At 35.1% G+C, this 17,431-nt stretch overlaps 1 protein-coding gene across 1 annotated transcript; it reads right to left on the reverse strand.

Annotated features, from left to right (window-relative positions):
• Positions 1-11,899: 11,899 nt before the first annotated feature.
• On the reverse strand, positions 11,900-16,433 carry LOC113231239. Its single transcript, XM_026465466.1, has 3 exons — positions 16,315-16,433; positions 13,862-13,998; positions 11,900-12,547 (listed from the first exon to the last, which is right to left on the reverse strand). Exons 2-3 carry the CDS (start codon positions 13,993-13,995, stop codon positions 11,923-11,925), a joined length of 759 nt encoding a protein of 252 aa, XP_026321251.1. The 5' UTR covers positions 13,996-13,998; positions 16,315-16,433; the 3' UTR covers positions 11,900-11,922.
• Positions 16,434-17,431: the final 998 nt, after the last annotated feature.

Consider the following 17,431-nt stretch of genomic DNA (forward strand, 5'->3'; position numbering starts at 1 on the left):
CAACTGTTACGGACAGGCGTGTCGTTTACCATCAGGCGCACGACTTGTTAGTCCCATCATTTAGTATTATAAAAAAAAAGTAGATGCATATATGCATACCTTTCATCTAATGTCGGTGCGCATCGCATAACTACAAAGACTGTAGCGAACAGCAACACAAATTTGAGCATCATTTTGCTGCGAACAAAATAAATTAACATTTACTTAGCCATTTCCTCTTGTACTAATTACACGACTTGTGCAATAGAATTTTCTGCATAGTCTAGTAGTCTATTTATGAGTTACATGCGCGGTAAAGTGCTTTTGGGAAAGTTTAATCAACTTTGTACTCGGAAATTAGAACACATACACACTTTTTTTAAATATTATATTTATTCGTCAACATAGATACATAAAACACTAACACAGGCTACGTCTAGTGTAACCGGTTTTGAAACATACCTAAAACAACATGCCATAAACTTACGTATGACGTAATGTGTAACAATATATCTCAGTTCTGTTCTCTTTTTATCTGAAATTGAAACTGTATTTGATATTATGTAAAAAAAAAAAAATTACTTAAGTACTTTATTATAATAACACAAAAAGATTCGACATTTTACATAGTCAATAATGTTTCGATTAAATGAATTAATTACCAATGCCATATTATTTATTAGGATTCAAAAATATCGTAATAAAAATGGTAGTCTAATGATTTGACCTATAGCATCACATGGGTAGGTAATATTAGATTTGCTAAAACTTACCTAATTATTTTCAACCATTAAAATACTATGAAGTAATGTATGCGAGATTTGACTACACTGTCGTAAAGTAGAGGCTGAACTGGTTTGAATAAGGTGATTTATAGCAGAAATAATCGACGAGGCTATCAGTGCAAAATTGGTCACAAAATTCGTTGCAAAGCGACATTTAATTTGTTTTCAACAATATTACTCTAAGTGATACTAAAGTACGTAATAGTTTTACATTTGAATGCTATTTTCATGTATAAAAAAATTTGATTATACTTACAACATTCGCATAGACCAGTAAGTAGTCTGAAGTTATTTCATGAACATTAAAAAATATTCATAATTTTTCTTTTTTTTATGAATCTGATGAAAAATTACGATGAAACATGTTTGTTCATGTTCATCAAATAATATCTATTTACTCTCGCCTTGAAAAGGTCTAGGTTATAGCGTTCCGGGAATAAGTCTGCAGGCAATGAATTCCACTCCTTAGCCGTTCGCTATATAAATTGCCATAGACAAAGTGACGGGAACAACCAATCGTGCGCCTGGTGGTAAGTGTTACGGCTGTCCATAGCAGTTGCAGTGCCATTCGGAACTTTAGATCACAAAGATCTGAGAGGCACTGCCCCTGCGCACGTCTTCGTCACCCTGAGACATAAATTTGATAAGTCCCATTTGTGCTGAAAAGTGAATTTAAAATTATAAGGATTATTTGTTATTTGTCTTTGTGTTCGATCTTTCTATTAATAATTATAAATTTGAAATGGTTCAAATAGGTATATATCCTTGATCGCTAAAACACTTTCATTTAGGTTCAAATGTGGATTAGACTATATCATAATAATCAACAAACACCAGAAATAAAAACATATGAGAAATTCTTCTATCTTCTATCAGTCATTGTTACCGAATGAGTACTTATTTCAGTACTGAATATTTAACCACTAATTATTACATATTATGAATTATAACATATGCATGTTATATATTAAAATAAAAAAAACTCATACGTCCAACTGCTCCGTGTTCATAACTGCGAAAATTAAAAATACCTATTTGTGCTGCTTACTTAAAAAAAAAGAAAATGGCGGTTACACTTAAACTAAAGTGATTTGATATTCCTTTGCTTTTTCGTATTGTTGGTCGCGAAAGTGAGTGCTAGTGAGAAGAGCGATAAGAAAAATACAGTAATAATACTTAATAATGATAATAACAACGCACACACTCAACATATCCCCGCACCAGGGAAACTCTGTGTCGCGGGTGCCATGGACACACACATAGACAACCACAAATTATACCCAAGCTCAAGAGAGAAATAAATGTAGGCCATACAAAAATTTCTGCCGGCCCGGGAATCGAACCTGGGACCTCTGCAGTGGCAGTCCGGCATGGTAACCGTAAATGAGATATACATTCAAATACATCGTCACAAGTTCACCAGACTACTATTAATGTGCCTGGAAAAACAATAACATTTTCTTTAGCAATAATTGTATTGTATAAATTTTAATATTAATTAATATTTTTTAAATTTTTCTATTATGTATCTCTTTTACATTTTTTTTTTATTTTTTTATTGTGACTCGGCAAAATGACTGCACCGCGCCTGATGGAAAGTGCGAATACAGTCCAGAGAGAAGAGTTTTATATTATTATTTCCTCACATTGTTTGAGAAAAATTCTATACATGTCTCGGCGAGAACGGGGATTGCTTGATTCGTACTAATACAAGGCGCTGGCGCTCGTCCTTGTAACTCATACTCGTCCAGCAATCCCTTACTTCCCGAACTCTGCAATAATTTACTATTATTAGTAATGATTATTTACTAAGCTAGTAAGTAGCTAGTAGTAGTTCCAGTAAGCAGCTGGAAAATTTAAATTGAAGTGGCTGATTAAAGCAAAAAACCACAAAACTTGGAAATTACTGGAGGAGGCCTATACCTGTCGAGGGGTTCTTAATTAATTATAGTGTGTACTTAGCAAGTATTAAGAACTTATATAGTTCTTTTTGTAATTAAGGGATAATAAAGGCTTTTTTATTTTTATTTTATTCATTTATTTAAACAATCAGTATTATTAAACAAGTATCGAGTACTGATGTTAATACTCATTGTTCTCATCGATGTTACTATTATTACATCCTACAATACTGATTATTTATTGACAAATTAATATATAATATTGACATACACATGTTACGCTCTGTACGTAAAGGTCGTTTCAATTATCTCGCGCAAAACCATGAAAATCGTAAAAAAATGGCTTATTTCTACTATAGAGTGCAAAAAGTATAGAGGCACTTGTAATATTGTCTATGGTGGCGTTTTGTATCATCATTAAGTCCTATTTTATTTAATTAATACATTTTCAATTTTCTGTTTGTCTTAATATTTTTTTTATAACAAGAAACGAAAGTAAAATTTATACCGCTGCAATATTGACGCTTCTTTTTGAACAATTAATTAACCATCTCTGATTTGTCATCGTTCAGCTATTAATGGGTAGATATCAGCACATTGATTGAAATTTCAATATAAAATCAAAACGTCATAACTTACAGTAACAGATGTAGATGGTATTGAACTTTCAACGATACGCCAATAAGGTAAAGTTTAAATTACATTCATAGTCCAGAATATGTTATTTCTTTTTAAATTTGAAACTACGACCAATTCATTATCAAGATTTCATAGTGTTTTGGCGTAGCATGTTTTAGCTTAAGGTTTGATTTTGCCTCGTTTTTCGATCTTCTTTTATTAAACGCCAGTCGAAATAACGCATTGCTCGTGTATACGGATTTGTACGCAGCCTAAACATTATTCTATTTGACACAAAATAACTGTCTCACCAATAAAATACTCGTGACAACTAAACGTTACGTCAAAAAATTATTCGTGCTAGCTTTTAATTTTTTCATCCTCTAAGGTGCTACCGTTTCCAAAATTTTACGTATACTTCACCTTTACTACTCAATACGAAGGTTAACTTAACAAAGTTTGTGCTATGAAATTTTAGTATCAAATCCGCTCACGGGGGTGCTGTTCCAATTGTGATACAAATTGTCTCGATAACGACACGATAACGTTACATATTCGATTTTAGGTAAAAGATCGTGCTTGGGCCACTGATAGTAATCGAGGATTAAGGCACTTCCATTGTATTTTTTCTTCCGTGGGAATAATAAAGTTAGTGAACAGCGTAAGTTCAGATGACAAAAATTTAAAGCGCGCATCCAGAAATCCATACATTTTATTAAGCGAGGTTATGATGTTCAAGGCGGGTAATATTAGGCCATACTATGTTCCTCTTATTACGCTCAACAACTCTCATTTGAAGGTAGTGGGGAAGGTCAATTATCTTGTTCATATACTCACGAGTGATCTGAGGGTCGTATTTTAGAACTCTATTCAATGCTCAAGTCAGGATTGCACTGGCAACACAAGCACTAGAAATACGACCTTAATGGCAAGGACTTGAGTATGATTTTCAGTGCTCACTGCAATACTAAAGTCCTGACTTGAGCATTGAGTAGAGTTCCGGAATACGACCCCCAGTGATGATCTGTACATAGAAAGGAAGGCTAGGCCGTTAGCGGTTCGGAGCAATGCTTGCCCGTAGGTTTGTTTGATGCTCAAAAATGAAGTAAAAGTTACGTTACGTTACTCAATCTTTTTACTCGAGCAGTTTGTCGATTACGTATACAAAACGAACCTATAACGTCCTGCGTGTGGAGTACAATAAGACATTTAGTGTGCTGATGGGAGTGTAGTACTTCAAGCATGTTTATGGAGGCTCGTACGGACAGTTTCCATGCCGTTATGCGGAAGAAGATTGTCTCGCTGTTGAATCAAGTGAGTCAAAGTCCCAATAGCATTCTGAATACGATTGCTGGAAGATATAACTGTCCGATACTGAAATGCCGGATACAACAGAGCCGGATATAAAGCGCGTAGCCCAATTTGTACTATATCATTTTAATTTTCTATATACTGTCAGTCTTGTTTTGTAATTTTTGTAATCTTGACTTTCATTTTATAACTAAAATTTGTGACATTGCATACTTTTAATTTTAATTTTGAATTATTGATTGTATTTTAATTTAATGATTTATAGTTTTCAATTTTCATTTTACAATTTTAATTTATTGTTCATAATTGCTTAATTTTATTTTAATTAATATTTTAAACTTATTGGATGTTTTAAAAATTATGGATTATATTTTCTTACTATAGTCTACGGATTGAAATAAACAATTGTTATTGTACGGTGCAATATCGTACATTGTGTTTATGCGGCATTTTACGTATTCATGCGACATTTATTTATAATTTGTATTTAGTTCACAATCAGCCATCGCGCAGTGTACTCATTTCACACCTATCAAATGTATCATTATTAGTTGTAAATCAAAACTAATAAACATTCTTAACAGTTATAATACTATCATTTAAAAGTGTATGGAACACCGTACATCTTAATGGTCCTTCGAGCCGGATTATGGAAAAATCAAACTTCTGTAGTAGAAGCCCAATTTAACCTACTGAAAAGAGTAGAGTCCACTTTTGACAAACAACACAAGCTCGTCAATCAGCACATAAATGACTTGGAAAAAGCAATGAACACACTCCAAGCAGAGATATCCAGAGTCTCGAAGGACCATTAAGATGTACGGTGTTCCATACACTTGATAGGTTGGTGGTTACATTTGATAGGTGTGAAATGAGTACACTGCGCGATGGCTGATTGTGAACTAAATATAAATTATAACTAAATGTCGCATGAATACGTAAAATACCGCATAAACACAATGTACGATATTGCACCGTACAGTTATTATTATTACACTCGTTCATATTATTATGTAAGCTCGGTACCGCCTCGTTCAGAGGAAATACTTTAAAACACTCGTCACCGCCGTTCGGTCGTCGCTCGTTATCGTCGTCTGTCGTCATTGTTCACTGCAAGTATTGAACTTGCGCGCACCGCGCGTTGCTTCTCGTCAGAGAGCTGCGAAAACTTGCATTGACGCTAAGCCTTTCCCAGCTTGTCAGTAGCGCCACCAGGATTCCAGATGTTAAGTCTCATACGACTAATTCCTCTGTCTATTGTTTTTTGAATCCTCTCCCCACCCGATCAGCTGGCGGTATGAGACGAGTGTGGCGAAACAGGTTAGCCGATTGGGACGCAATGCGACATTTCTTTGTTTCATATACCTGACAGGCTTGCTTTAGTTCAGGGAACTCGTCGAGCTTTACTGATGCTGTAGTCGAAGTCTTGCGTTTAGGTGTGGAGTACTACATACCATACTCTGACCTACCCAACAGACCCCAAGCACATCCATGTTTTAGCGCTGATTATAGTTGTACTGAGAATGCTCTGACGCTGAAGAACTTAATAAGACAGCCAAGACGTACAAATGAGTATTATGCAGAGCCAAGTTCAACCATGTGCGACGGATAGGGCCAAGTTTGCCTCTTTTCCAGCAGGTAGCAAGTCCTATTGGTCCCTCGTCTCTGGTCGAAGCTGTCACAAACTTTGGTCGTCCTTCTTTACCACCTCTGCTAAGGCCGGACGGCTCGCTGGCCCATACTGCGGAAGAGAAGGCGAATTTTTTTGCCTCACTCTTTGCAGAGAATACGTGTCTGCGTCATGCTAAAAAGAGGTACTCGAAACTCTGCGGAGTCTGAACGTGAATAAAGCTAGCGGGCCAAATGGAATTCTAGCAATAGTCCTGCGTAATTATGTGCCTGAGTTGTCTCCTGTTCTCAGGTCGTGGAAGAGTGGCAAACGTCCAACTTGTGCCAAAAAAAAGGGAAAGTACCGATACCGTCGAGGGTGACCATCTTGTGTATGCGTCTCACATATACAGCGAGGCTATAGAAGAGTCAGGCGAAGTACTTCCAATGTCTATGAACATTTCTAAAGCCTTTGACAACTCTTATGGGCTTCCCAATGACCTTCGCAATTGGATCACAGATTTTTTTTAATGAACGTTCGATTCGTTCGATTCGATCTTACTACACTACATTGGGCGATAGAGTTCCGGAGTGCGTCAGGATTCCGTACTATCCGCAATACTCTTTCTGGCATATAAAAAAATGTGATGTATGTTGTACGTGAATGTCGTATAAGCGCGCCCTTATGCTATCTTACAATATTTACTAAAATTCTTGTTTGTATATGAAAAGACACATAATTAAAATATATATTATTATATATTTTCGTAATATAGAAGTATTTGCAAATTTACAATAAAAACATCGAGTAAAGATTTTTTCAATACTGCCTGTTTGACATGACTCGTTAGCGAATCTCTTAGAGGATGGAAAAAAATAAAAGAAAGGAGCTGCCCTAACTACGGAATGAACGTGCATACCTAAACAAAAATTGAACGAACAAACGGCGGATTTCTTTAGTGTCGTACCATAATCTATCGATAAGTCATTATCGACATGCAAACATTTAATTAAAGTAGATCAATATTCCATTTGGGAATATTTTAGGTTATATGGGAATATCCGGGAATGTCACAAGAAATTTTGAATTTATTATTTTGCGTTTACAAATTTTCAAATATTTAGAAAAGTGAATTAGCACAGAAAAATATAATATTTTGTAATTTGAGAGTATATAAAAAAGAGAAAACTTTGAAATATAAATCCTATACATTTCCAACCTCAAGATTCATATTTTCATAGAGAAATTTTTAAACAGATTCCAAATAGTGTACGCTTCTTTGTATTTATGCATTGGTATAGAATTAAAATCATTGACTGATTTAAGTGAATCTTTAATACTTCCATTTAATTTTGGAAATAAATGAAAGTAGTAATGTTATCAATAATAATATAATTATCATACGTTTATTTGCTTAAAACATGGTATAACAGGAGATGTAACAAGAGACAGTGTTAGTATAAACATGTTTCGCACATATTAAATAGCATGCAAATGTCTGACTATACAATGTCAGTTGACTACCATTGGCCGAGCACTTTTGATTTGTGCAGAAAAATCGACATCTCTCCGAAGTGAGACAAGCAGTCACGAGCAACTGCGAGTTGTGACAAGCCACGTCAAACGAGCTCTATACACGTTAGCGCTCGCCTTCACTCGGTCAGCTAGGCGAGTGACACCGAACGATGGCAAGGCAAGGCAAGGCAAATAGGCTGTCCATACGTTGGTATTGGCCGTCACCCGGCACCGTTAGACTAACATGGTCTTTGTATTGCTGATTGTATAAAATAAGAATTTTTAGTAGTTAGAGTTGTCAATGGGAAAAAATCGGAAACGAGTGGAGAATTTTGTTTTCAGGAACTGAGAATGCCTAGTAAAAGAGTCTTGTTTAATCTAAATTAAATATAAAATTACTTACCAATAAACCTAATGATGGAATTGCATTATCATGTAATCTAGTTACATTCAAAGTTATGTTAAAATTTGACTCTTCAAAATGAAGCGAATAAAATTGAAGATGGTCTTTGATTTAATGTTTATATTCGGCACTATTATACGGCGGTATGATTTTCAACCATTCTTTTTTCTTTGTAGGTAAACTTGAAATAGTAAAAATATTAATAATAAAATTATAAAAACCTCGTAGTGAATTATTTTAATAACAGAATATCGATATGTACGCTACCAAGAACAACACTTTCTCAAAATAATCGTTAACAACAATCATCAAAATATGCAAACAAACAGGCAATCTGAAGAAATCAAAGCAAAATTTGGCCAGATTTATGAATAAACTACTTAAATATGTCTAATTACATGAGATATTTGGGCTTTTGTGTGATTTATAGACAGAAAAATAACATGTGCCTGTACAATGTTACATTCGGTCGATCTTCGCTTTTTCAAATGCCACATCCCGTAATGCTGTAGCAACGAATTTTTATTAATACTTAATTGTTCTCACTGTCAACATTTTTATCCATTTTATTACAATACATGCGAATAATTCAATAAAACACTTGGAGAAACATTTGTTTTGACATTTGACGTACTTCCCTTTGACAACCGTATCATGTACCTCATGTAGTGCGAAATGGACACGGTTGGCATTTAAGATGACGTTACGTATTTTCGATTCCCGTGTTTGACACAGACCATGTAATGTTATCTCTTTTGGCTTAAGACGGCGTGCAAGAGTTAAACAAAGACAATAACATGTTTATGTTTTCAACGTCGAAATGCATTATATACATATATTCACCTTAGACTATGGAAACTAAAGGACATATGTTATGTTGACATATATAATTCGGACGTTATATGTATACATAAAAGATATTTAAATAATTTGTTATTTAAAAATCTTTTATGTATTGTTTTATGTGTTGTATAATATTAATTTCTATTTCGCTAACATTGGACGTAGTTTGGCTGAGGGTATCCCCGCGGGTCCCACTAAGCATTCCTCTGATTCGTGTTCTATTGCTAGTGCAAACACATTCGTCCTGTTACCTACTGACGAAGTCGAGGTGGAGGGAATTGTGACGAATCTTCGTAGTGACTGTGCTGTGGGCTATGACGGCATTTCTGGCTCCTTTTTAAAAAAATTCATACACATTTTAGTTTCCCCAATAACGTTCCTATGTAATATTTCCTTTAGTACCGGTGTCTTCCCCGAGGCCTTCAAGCTCGCTATAATTCATCCGGTGTACAAGAGTGGGGACAGAGGTCTAATAAACGACTACAGACCTATTTCAATTCTGCCCACCCTGTCTAAAATTCTAGAGAGACTTATAAATAGTAGACTGATGAATTACCTGGAAAAAAATAAATTGTTGTCTACCTCTCAGTATGGTTTCCGGCCTGGTATTTCTACAAATAATGCTGTATCAGACCTAACTAACGAAGTCGTTGCTAAACTTGATAACATGCAGAAGGTGATGGCTGTTTTCCTCGACCTCGCCAAAGCATTCGATACAATATCAGTTCCACTACTCATTACTAAACTGGAAAGGTTGGGTATTCGAGGACTTCAGCCTGACCTTTTTGTAAGTTATCTTGTTGATAGACGACAGTATGTTAGGATTGGAGATTTAAACAGTAAGGAACTTCCGATCACGTATGGTGTGCCCCAGGGCAGTATTCTCGGCCCTACCTTATTTTTAACGTATATTAACGACCTCTGTAACATGCAATTAAAAAACGGTTCTATTTTTACATATGCCGACGACACTGCCTTGATATTCTTTGGCGAATCCTGGGAGTCCGTGTATATCTATATGCAATTGGGCTTTAATTCAGTTTCTGCATGGCTTTCTCAGAACCTTCTCACCCTTAACGTGGATAAAACAATGTGTCTCCCTTTCTCTCTTTCAAGTCGTGGTCTTCCATCCGCCACCTCTTTCACTGTCACGGCTCTTTCGTGTCCTTCCTTTTCTAAAAACTCCTGCTCTTGTCCATCCTCACTTCGCACTCACTACATCAAATACTTGGGTGTCCAGCTAGATGGCACACTTTGTTTTAGCTATCATATTGAGAGTCTTTCCCTACGGTTACGTAAATTAATTTATGTTTTTAAAAACCTCAATCTCGTTGCTGACGTGAAAGTTTTGAGATTTGTGTATTTGGCTCTCTGTCAATCTCTCACGACATACTGCATAACAGTTTGGGGTGGATCTTCCAAGCAGCAACTTCTTCGGCTGGAACGAGCGCAACGTGCGATACTCAAGGTGGGACGGAACCTTCGTTTCAGATATCCAACCTCTGACCTTTACAAAACCTGTGAGGTCCTTTCAGTACGTCAGCTGTTTATCCTACACACGGCTTTAACCAAACACACACAAGTCTCCTTCGACTCTGACAAAATAAACACTGTTCGGCGTAAATGCACTGTCTGCCCTTCGACTTCAGTTTCCACTAGTTGTGCACAGCGTCATTTCTGTTTTTTGGGAGGCTATTTATAATAATAAGATAAACAGTATTCTTAATGTCTACCCCTTATGTAGAGCGAAATGTAAAAAAATTATTACTGACTGGCTGATCACACACAACGATTATGACTCGACTGAAAAACTATTAACTATACTAAAATAAGTTATATTACACATATATACACCCCAACGCGCGCGCACATACACACACACACACACACACACACACACACACACACACACACACACACACACACACACGTACTCGCACACAAACACACGCATACAAACACACGCACACAAACACACACGCACAGACATTTTTCTATTTTTTTCTATTTGTTTTATTTTCTAATTAGCAATCAATTTTATTTTACTCTTTAATTTAATTTTCATTATTTTTGATAAATTTTATTAGTGTTACTTTTCTGGTAAACTTGTAAAAAGGGTGTGAGCCTGGTGATCTGTAACACAGGTCCCCAACCTAGTACAGACTCCAGCTCTCACTAAGGTGCTTCATATTTCACATAAAATGTAACAAATCTGCATTTTGTAAACAAACCTTTTTGAGAGAAATAAAGCATTTTGTATTGTATTGTATTGTATTGTATTGTATTGGAAGCAATATATGTATAAATTATATGCAGTATATTTGCCATCTAAAAAATGTAAGTTAAAATAGAATGTGTTTAATATACATAACACGTATGTTACATTTGAAATGACACAATATTATATAATAAAAAAAATACTTTTAAGAATGGATTAAGAGTCGATAAAAAAAAACATGTATTAGAAAAATATGTTTTTTTTTATTCAAAAACGAAAAAAACATACAAGTTAATCGACAACGCAAATTAATCATGTGTTATTTTTTAACTGTTGTTAAAAAATACCACGTAGCCGTAGTAACAAAAAATTTTGGCATATTTAACATTCAAGGTAAGAACTTTATAGAGCTTATAGGTGTATGTAGTACTCGTAACGTTGTATTGTATATCTTATACTAATTATTTTGGAATCTTAAAGGTATTAAGCAGATATTATAACAATAGTAAATGTTTTTCACTTTTTTTTAATACATGGAAATCAAAAATAAGTTTCGAGTTCGCTCCTTATACTAAAAGGGTTTTGTTTATATAAAATACAGTCTTCTTAGAGAAACGTTCAATGAAATTGTAAAAACCTTTCTGATTTTAAATCAAAAAAGGTTTTGCCATATAATTATTATTGAAACTCGTATACAACATTGGATGGGGCATAAAAGTAATCAGTGTCCGTTAATCTTGTTAATCGTGTAGTGCTAATTGTCGATTTTCTTTTACACGATTATCGCTTGCAGGTTTATTCCAAGTAGCTTTTAAACTTCCAGATTGACTGGTTTGGCTGGGAACATATTTGTTAGCAAGAACATCATCGACGTGTGCATATATAGGGTACGTGGGTTTTAGCACTGGTCTTGGGGTAATACGAGGCGTTTCAAGACTCGTATCATCGTCACCAAATCTGTTTTCAAACACATTGGTAGTAGTAGTACTTGGGTTTGGAATTACATTTTCTGGGTTCGCGTTGAAAGGTACAAATTCAACGTTTGTTGCTCCAGAGTTAGCGGTTCCAAAATTAGATCCGGATGTACCACTGCTAAATTGACTACTACTGGAAAAACCAGATGGATTACCATTAGACGGAGTAAGACTTTCACTGAAGGCAGGATCCAAGGGTTGACTAAAATGACTGGGTCTATGAGGGTATGTTTGTGGATTCTTCCTCATATCCTCCAGGGCTTGCCAGTTCAGTAGCCAAAAGGGCTGTTGGTCCTTTGGTAGTTTACTCAGGCGATCAACCAGATCTTTGTCACCAAGAGCTTCAATTGGCAGTCTCTGAGTTGTCGTGGTCTCATTGTTTCCATCAAATCTGAAAATGTAGAATAAGAATATTTTTACAATTTTAAAATACTGTCAATCTCTTAAAGATTGGTTCATTATAACTATTTATCAGGTTATAACTTATCTGGTTATACTTTATTCGAATCAGCGATTAAGTATAGATGCAATTTAAGAGATGAGTTTTAATCTGAACTTCTGGCGTCTCTTTAAACGTGTTTCCTTTTATGAATTCATTGGTAAATTCCTAAATACAAGTTTTCCTCGCTCCTCGTTTCCTCCTCGTACTACTTGTACTACTCGTAACTACTTGTTACTTATGCATTTCGAATTCTGCTAACTGTTTGTTTGTTGTCTGCTAACGGTAAAACTCGCCCATCATTCAAAATATTAAGTATAATATAATATTATTTATATGTTTTCTCTCAACATACATTTATTAACCTTATTTATTATGTGCTTAACGTATACTCGTAATATGAACTTTATTAGTGAGAAACTCGTGCCTGAGATAGACATAAAAAGTTTGGATTACAGATTGCCAGGTCCCCATTCCCTGGATTCTACAAAATTAAGTCACTCTTATTGCTTTACTAGTTAGGCAGGTACAGTTGGTGAAATTACAGGCACATGGGACTTGTCAACTTATGTCTCAGTTGATGGGTGCAGAGGCAGTGCCCCTCCGCGCGGTGACAGCATTGCCGCCGCGCAGCGACCATGTAAATCTAACTGTCTGTGTGAAAGTACATATATATTAATGTACATGGAAGCATGGTAACTGGACGGCCGGCCGCGCGACCGCGCGATAACTGTCGCGTCGTGTAACTAGGCGCTTACCCTGTCCCGATTAAAACCAACCGTCTCCAATATACCATGTACGACAAAATCCTTCTTACGATTGGAATCTCATGGGATTGTTTGGACATACATTTTAAGACTGATTATTCAGAAACGAGTATCAATTGTGAAATAATTGTAAATGAAAGTATTTTTTTTATCTAAGTCGTGTATATTTTTCAAACCAACGTTCCGAAAAAACAAACGTATGCGATTTAAAGCCGAAAAAAATACTTTCATTTCCAATGTGTAACAATCGCAAAAACCCAAGAATTCCATATATCAAATGAATTATCATTTGAACTTATCATTATTTATCAAATTATCGTCATTATTATCATAATGATTACAATAGATTTTTTACTGCGGTATTATAGCTTTTTTATACGTTCGTTAGATTGTCTTTCTGCTGTCTACTGCCGCTTGCCAAAAAACTTATACCGTGGTAAGAAACCTATAACTACAGATAATCGTCTATATAAATAAGTGCACAAAAATTTAAACAGACCGATTTGCTAGATCACTTGACGTAGTAGTAGGTGCAGTGGTAGGGTATCCTATTGGTCTGAATCCCGCGAAGAAAGGCCTTTGAGCTGCCACCAAACTCGAAACTAATAGAAGTATGACGAATTGCAACGCCATTTCCTGGAAAAATAAGGTAAATAAAGATCGTAACAAATAAGTCAACTATAATAAAATTATAGTTTTAGCTTGGCCTAGTTTGACTTGGCTATAAGCCAATAAACTACAATGTCACTGGTACTTAAAAAAGCAAAATATCTTGATATACCTATTTTGAAGAAAATCTTACAAGAATTAAATGTTAGTAAAAAATACATCGCCAGGTAAATAAACTAAATTGCTAACTCCATTTCAAGCTGTTTGGGAGTAATTACAAAAAAAAAAACTGATTTAAAAATAAAATACTGAATGAAGAAAATACTTTTTCTTCATTCAGTATTTTATTTTTAAATATACATTTACTAATGAGTAAATGTATATTTATAACATGAGTTTGTTGTTGACCATTTGGACAAGTGGACGGGGAAAGTAGACCGATGGAAAAAGTAGACCGATTGTACTGAAGTTTAGGTCACGGAACATGTTTGATGATTAACCGGTTTTTTTTCTCTTTCGTTCGGTATCAAAATGACAATTCAGTCAAAAATGGAGGTAGCAGTTTAGATCATATAGCCGACGACATTGTAAACTTTTCGAAATAAGTTAATTTCTATAATTTAGATTTCGACCACGAACTGTTTGATACTTGTAAATCGTCAAAGCTATAGAAACACAAGATTCGCTTCATTCTGGATTCAATAAGTTCTCACTATTAGTATAATAAGTCGGTGTTGTTGGTTCTAAGTTTTTTTATAAACGGAGCAATACCATGGCCTAACAACAATTCTGAAATGTTCACTCCTTTAGACTCAATGGATGGTTGTTATGCATTGATGTCTGAGAAATCGCTTTGATCCCGAGAAGTTCAAGGATTTACTTTTCTTTTAAGATAGTAAGTGACGGGACGAACAAGTTGTGGGTCTGGTGGTAAGCGACGACAGATGGTAAGGGCACAGCCGCTACGCTTATCACTCTGAGACATAAGTTGACTAGCCATATGTGCCTGTAATTTCACCAGCACCCTTACGCTTCAAAACCGGAACGCAGTAATAATAACGCACACACTCATGGTCCTGCATTAGGGAAAATAATACAGTTGGTTTATTACAAGTTCGTAAGATACACATTGTATTAATTTGTATACTAGTGCAATGTCTATGGCTCGCTAAGTGTTGTTCTTTTGTGAATATATTGCGTCATTCTTTAAAAGCCAGCGGGAAAAACAATTAATTTAGTTAATTCGTTTTGCTTACTTTTTTATACACAAACCGCAAAAATTGAGGATAAATATAACAAAATGGCGGAATTTTATGACCATGCGTTGTTTTAACCTATGAACCTACTTCAAAACAGCTAGAGAAACGTTCACCTTATTGCTGGTTCGATCCTGGCCACAGAACTCATGGGATTTTATATTTTTCTCCAGTCCATACACAAGGGAAAGTTACCAGCGAACATTATGTAAAGATGTCATGCGACTTAGGTCAATAATTTTGTGATCGTTAAAACTATTCAAGGAACTTTTAAAACTATGTAACTATTATTACTTTGTTACTGGTATTCACATTATTAGTAGCAGTGTATCGCCATGGATATTTCTGCCGCCAAACAGTAATGTGAGCATTACTGCGTTCCGGTTTGGCAGGGTAAGGGTGCTGGTGAAATTACAGGCACATGGGACCTGTCAAGTTGTTTCAGGGTCACGGACGCAGTGGCAGTGAACCTCAGAAAAATTGAAAATAACTAGCCAAAATTCGACATCAAAATGAATAACGACAGCTACTTTGGCTGTGTTCCAAAAAACAAATGCCGACGCAATCTTTGATGATAATGTAAATAAATGTATATATCTTAATAATAATATGGCACACCTTAATTTAGTGGTACTACAAATCTGACATTGTGCATAATGCTGAACAATGATTAAAAGTATTGGAAATCACTGTAATTTTTCGTATTTAAAAATCGCATATTTGTTCAAACAAGCCAACGTGTCGTGCTCATATTAATGCAAACCACCCTATTCTGAACTATGTGAACAACTTAAAAATTAAACTATGTATTCTTAATTAAAGGTTTAAATCTCAAATATTTAAAAGTGACAGTTTGTGTACTTTACTATGAGGTTATATGTTTATACGGATATCGTTAATACCAATTGTAATTTTACTTGAACTAAACTGTTAACTTGTTGATCTTAATATAAACTGAATAAATGAAGGACAGCAAAAAGCTGAGCAAAAAATAAAACGTCTAGCACTTGATATTGTATCTGCACAAAAAATTATAACAATTATTTGAAAGAGTTCCAAGTTGAGAATCAAATATTTTTTTCCTTACCTTATTCGCTTAGTCCTGCTGATTAAGACCGCTTCGTCGAACGGTACAGACGCTACTGGTTCAGGAAACATTACAAGAAAACATAAATAAAAAATGCACGAGTTAATTAAAAACACCGGTTTATAGAAAAAACGCCGAACGATATACGAGGCACTTTAGAATGTCTGAATTATTTTATTTACTATTCGCAAAATATAGTGTAAGTTAACCATATTAATGTTTTTTTAGAACTTCATGACCACATTTAAAAGACATGACCCATATTACATACTATAGTTCGTTTTTTCAGCATTACACAGATTTCATTTCATTTTGATACTTTGTAAGCAAAGAAATTTAATAAATACCGTGAAACACATTTATGTATTACAAAAATCTTGCATAATATAAAAAAAAACAGAAGTTACAAACATTAAACGGGAACTTTTCATAAAATAGCAACATTATTATCGTGTCATTTCTAAATGTCATCTGTGGTCAACGGTACAGTGCCAAGGATGCGACTCCCGCGTCTCTCACTGTACAGGTGTTATACTCACGACCTGACTTTGTAAGCTAAAGATAGTCTAGATATGGACTGGTATATCACTGGGATAAAAATAGGCAAGATAAAGGCACGTATTCTATGCTGAAGTTCAAAATTACATCCCAGTGATACCTTGGTTTTTTAAGTTTCGCGAAGCTGATATGGCAAATACTTCAAGGATCTGTAGGCTGAGACTGGGTCACTCTTGCTACCCTTTGTACTTCAACAAAATCCATGTCAGAGACAACTCTTTGTGTGAATGTGGTATGGATGAGGGTACGCTTGATCATATTTTCATTGAATGTCCTAAATTAACTTCCTCCTTGTATGACCTCCTTCCTTTCTCGTCCATAACCTTAAACCCCTCTTTCTTCATGTGTAATCCCCCTTTATTAATATTTGGTGTGATATTATATGCCCTAATAATATAATACTTTAGTTATTTGTTTGTCGATGATTGTTTTTTTTACCTCAGGCATAAATACCTTGCTGCTACCTAAACGTTGGCGCTTTTAATCAATATTAATTGCAACAGTCATGGAAACTGACACAGGCCCAAGTCTAGTGGCCGCCATTAGGGAAATAATAATG

Source organism: Hyposmocoma kahamanoa, unplaced genomic scaffold (genome assembly GCF_003589595.1).
Source record: "Hyposmocoma kahamanoa isolate Upper Pololo Valley unplaced genomic scaffold, ASM358959v1 65, whole genome shotgun sequence".
NCBI lineage: Eukaryota > Metazoa > Arthropoda > Insecta > Lepidoptera > Cosmopterigidae > Hyposmocoma > Hyposmocoma kahamanoa.